The following is a 3,533-nucleotide window of genomic DNA, read 5'->3' as shown; positions in this document are numbered from 1 at the left end:
TTCGAACTAATCCTCAAATCTCAGTCTCATGAGTAGCTGGGATTACAGGTATGAGCCACCAGAGCTTTGCCTTAGTCTTATCCATTAATCTTATTTTTAAAATAAAAGTTTGTTTTATCTTTATCCACTTAGCTCTAGAGAGAATGTCAGAAGCTATCACTAATTATTACTATTATTATTAATAATAATATTATTTTGCCAGTCCCAGGGCTTGAACTCAGAGCTTCGATGCTATCCCTGAACTTTCTTCCTTTCTTCCTTCCTTCCTTCCTTTCTCTTTCTTTCTTTCTTTCTTTCTTTCTTTCTTTCTTTCTTTCTTTCCTTCTTTTCTTGTCAGTCGTGGGGCCTGAACTCTGGGCCTGGGCGCTGTCCTTCTGCTCTTCAGCTCAAGGCCAGCATTCTACCACTTGAGCCACAGTGCCATTTTTTCTGCTTATGTGGTGCTGAGGAATCAAGCCCAGGGCCTCAGGCATGCAAGGCAAGCACTCTACCACTGAGCCACCTTCCTAGCCCCTATCCCTGAACTTTCTTTGCTCATGGCTAATGCTCTACCACTTGAGCCACAGCCTCACTTCTGAATTTTGGGGCGCTTAATTGGAGATAAAAGTCTCATGAACTCTCTTGCCAAGGCTAGTTTTGAACTGTGATCTTCATATCTCAGCCTCCTGAGTAGCAAGGATTACAGGCATGAGCCACCTGTGTTCACCAATCACATTCTATTGCATATATCTTCTCTATATTTTCTTTCTGGAGATTATATCCAGAAATTTTGAAGATATACTACATCTACATTGGGAAATGAAATTGTTGGCCTGTAAGCACTACCTTCCAACCTTGCTAACAACTACAGTAAGCTAACAGTGAGATGGGAGAGTGCTACAGTCCCAAGTTTACCTGTTGGCTAACTTGTTATGGCTTATCTGTAGCCAGTCTACTTCATTGTTTTTGCACAAGAAGGAATCATGCTCCCTTGTTACTTGAAGTGTGATCCATGGACCAATTCCATTTGTTATCTGAAAACTTGTTTGAAAGGGAAACTTTGTCCTTACCATAAACCTTAGGAATCAGAATACTTCTGTACAGGAGATATCAGGGGATTCATATGCACCTTTAATTTTGAGAAGCACTAGATTAGTGACTTACTCCTATAATTTTTTAAAATTAGGAGTGTGTGTGTGCCTGTGAGCCAGTAGTGGGGCTTGAACTTAGGGCCTTGTGCTCTTTTTCATTCAAGGCTGGCTGGCAATCTACTACTTCAGCCACACTTCTGGCTTTTTTGCCAGTTAACTGCTGATAAGAGTCGCTCAGATATGTCTGCCTACTCTGGCTTCAAAACAAGATTGTCAGATCTGAGCCTCCTAAGTGCTGGGATTAGAGATGTGAGCTGTTAGCAATTTTTATTAGTTTTTTTTTAAAATTAACAAGTTAAAAATAGTATGCATTTATGATTTACAGCATGTTATAATGTTTTAATTTATCTATTGTGGAATAGGTAACTCAAATCATTATTCTAAATCTATGGCTTCTAAATATTTGCTAAAAATTCTTATTCCTCACAACCCTGGGAAATAACAGGACAGCGATTAAGACTTGGCTCTGATTACTGACACTTTATATATTTGATTTATGATTTGGTTAAACTCCTTCCTTCTCAGAGCATCACACCAGAGGGCCATTATGGACTAAAGACAATGTAGCTTACTAAGACACACCTATCTCTATACCTAGTTTTTTACATTTGCAGTATAAGGAAATGTAAGTGAAAAGCCCCAGGCCTTAAGAGCAGAATCAGTTATCTGTTTTCACTGTAATTATGGGGAAATGTTAATCCAACGGGATTAACTGGAACTTGTAAACGTTTTTTATTTAAAATAAAGCAAAAGTCAGACCTTGCTGCAATGTCGTCAAGTTCTGGAAATTTCCAACTTGCTGTTCGGAACTCCTATCCAGGAGGGGACTTTTCTTCCGTTTTGGCTGGGGAATACTAAACAAACAATAAAGATAAATGTATTTGCTGAGCTAGACTTCTGCAAGGACACTTACTGGGACACCAAATTGGCTCGAAAAGCAGTGCCAGGAAGCAGTGCCACCTGCCGCCACAGAAACTCTGCTCACCCCAGTCTCGGCCGCCAGTCGACGAAACCAGCGGGGAGGCGGGGTTAGTTCCGTGTTGAGCGGCCAGGATTTTCCCAGTTCTAGTTTCCCGTCGGTCGCTAAAGACTGGTGGACCAATCCGGAGTGTACCATGATCTCAACCATGCCATCAAATTGAGACGTAGGAACAGCCACAGAAAAGTTGCCCAAATCATGTTTGCATTCCTTTGCTGTCACGCATTTGGAAAAGTCTAGATATACAAAAAAGCGTTCTGGCCCAAGCCGTTCCGTTTTCTCCCCCTGAACTTCGGGTCCGAACTACTTGGGCTTACCCAAACGTCACTTCCGGTAGCGAAGCAGTGAAAACCGGAAGCCGCACGCGCTGAGGGGAAGCAGCGAGCGCCGAGGCTGAGTTTGCTATGGGACGGCGGAGAGCGGCCGGTAGCGCGTCGCTGGGCCGGGCCCTTATCCGCCATCAGACCCAGCGGACCCGAAGCCACCGTCACTCTGACTCCTGGGTAAGAAAGACCATGTCATCTTCCCTATTCTGTCTGGTTTTGAGAGAGTTTGAGGTCAGAGGTCACACTGAAGCTGGGCGCTGGTGGTTCGCTGCTGTCATCTTAGCCTCTCAGGAGGCTGAGATCTGAAGGCCGCGGTTCAAAGCCAGCCCGGGCAGGAAAGTCCGTGGGACTTATTTCTAATTAACCATCAAAAAGCCGGGAGAGGAACTGTGGCTTAAGTGGTGGAACTCCAGACTTGAGCAATAAAGCTTACGGACAGTATTTAGGCCCCGAGTTCAATCCCCGGTCACCCCTGCGCGTACACACACACGCACACGCACGCACCACAGAGAAATTTTCCAGAAGTGATGCCCTAACAAGGATTTGAAGGAAATTCCTGCCAGGTTGGGAATCATGTCTTCCAAGTGAGAGTAGGGCACCGAGCAGAGAGGCTTGAAAGCAGAGCTCAATGGTGAGGAGGAAGCTGGGACGAGGATGTGAGTTATCTTGAAAGCCAGCATGTCTTGAATTCGTTTGATTTTTGCTTTAGAAGCCAGGGCAGTGCTTGGAAGGTTCTCAGCAGGAAAGAGACAAAACTTTCTTTACTATTGATTTGTTACTAAATTTGGTTCTCCGTAACCTGTTGATTGCCACCAGAAAATAATTCAAATTCCTGCTTCCTTTATTTTTCCTTCTAGTGCTTTAGCTAAGAGAAGGAGTCTTCATTTCTGTGGTGCAACAGACCATAATAGTTCTCTGGGCCTAAGAAAAATTATAATTGAACCCTTAAAAAGAGTGTAAAAACTGGGTACCAGCAGCTCATAATCCTGATTATAAACTGAAATCTGAGTTATCACAGTTCAAAACTAGCCTGGATAGGAAAGTTCATAAGACATATCTCCAGTAAACCAGCAAAAAGCCAGAAGTAGAGTTGTGGCT

General features: G+C 43.5%; 1 protein-coding gene across 1 annotated transcript in view; it reads left to right on the top strand.

Moving 5' to 3' along the window:
* The first annotated feature begins 2,430 nt into the window (after window positions 1-2,430).
* Lsg1 (large 60S subunit nuclear export GTPase 1) overlaps window positions 2,431-3,533 on the top strand; it is a 30,571-nt gene continuing 29,468 nt past the window's right edge. The window contains exon 1 of the mRNA XM_013019305.1: window positions 2,431-2,612. Coding sequence (XP_012874759.1) covers window positions 2,514-2,612 — 99 coding nt within the window. The 5' untranslated portion in view covers window positions 2,431-2,513. The remainder of the gene's footprint in view (window positions 2,613-3,533) is intronic.

Source organism: Dipodomys ordii, unplaced genomic scaffold (assembly GCF_000151885.1).
Source record: "Dipodomys ordii isolate 6190 unplaced genomic scaffold, Dord_2.0 Scaffold45, whole genome shotgun sequence".
In the NCBI taxonomy this organism is placed as follows: domain Eukaryota; kingdom Metazoa; phylum Chordata; class Mammalia; order Rodentia; family Heteromyidae; genus Dipodomys; species Dipodomys ordii.
The sequence above is the reverse complement of the archived record's forward strand: the minus strand, read 5'-3'. Positions and strand labels throughout refer to the sequence as shown.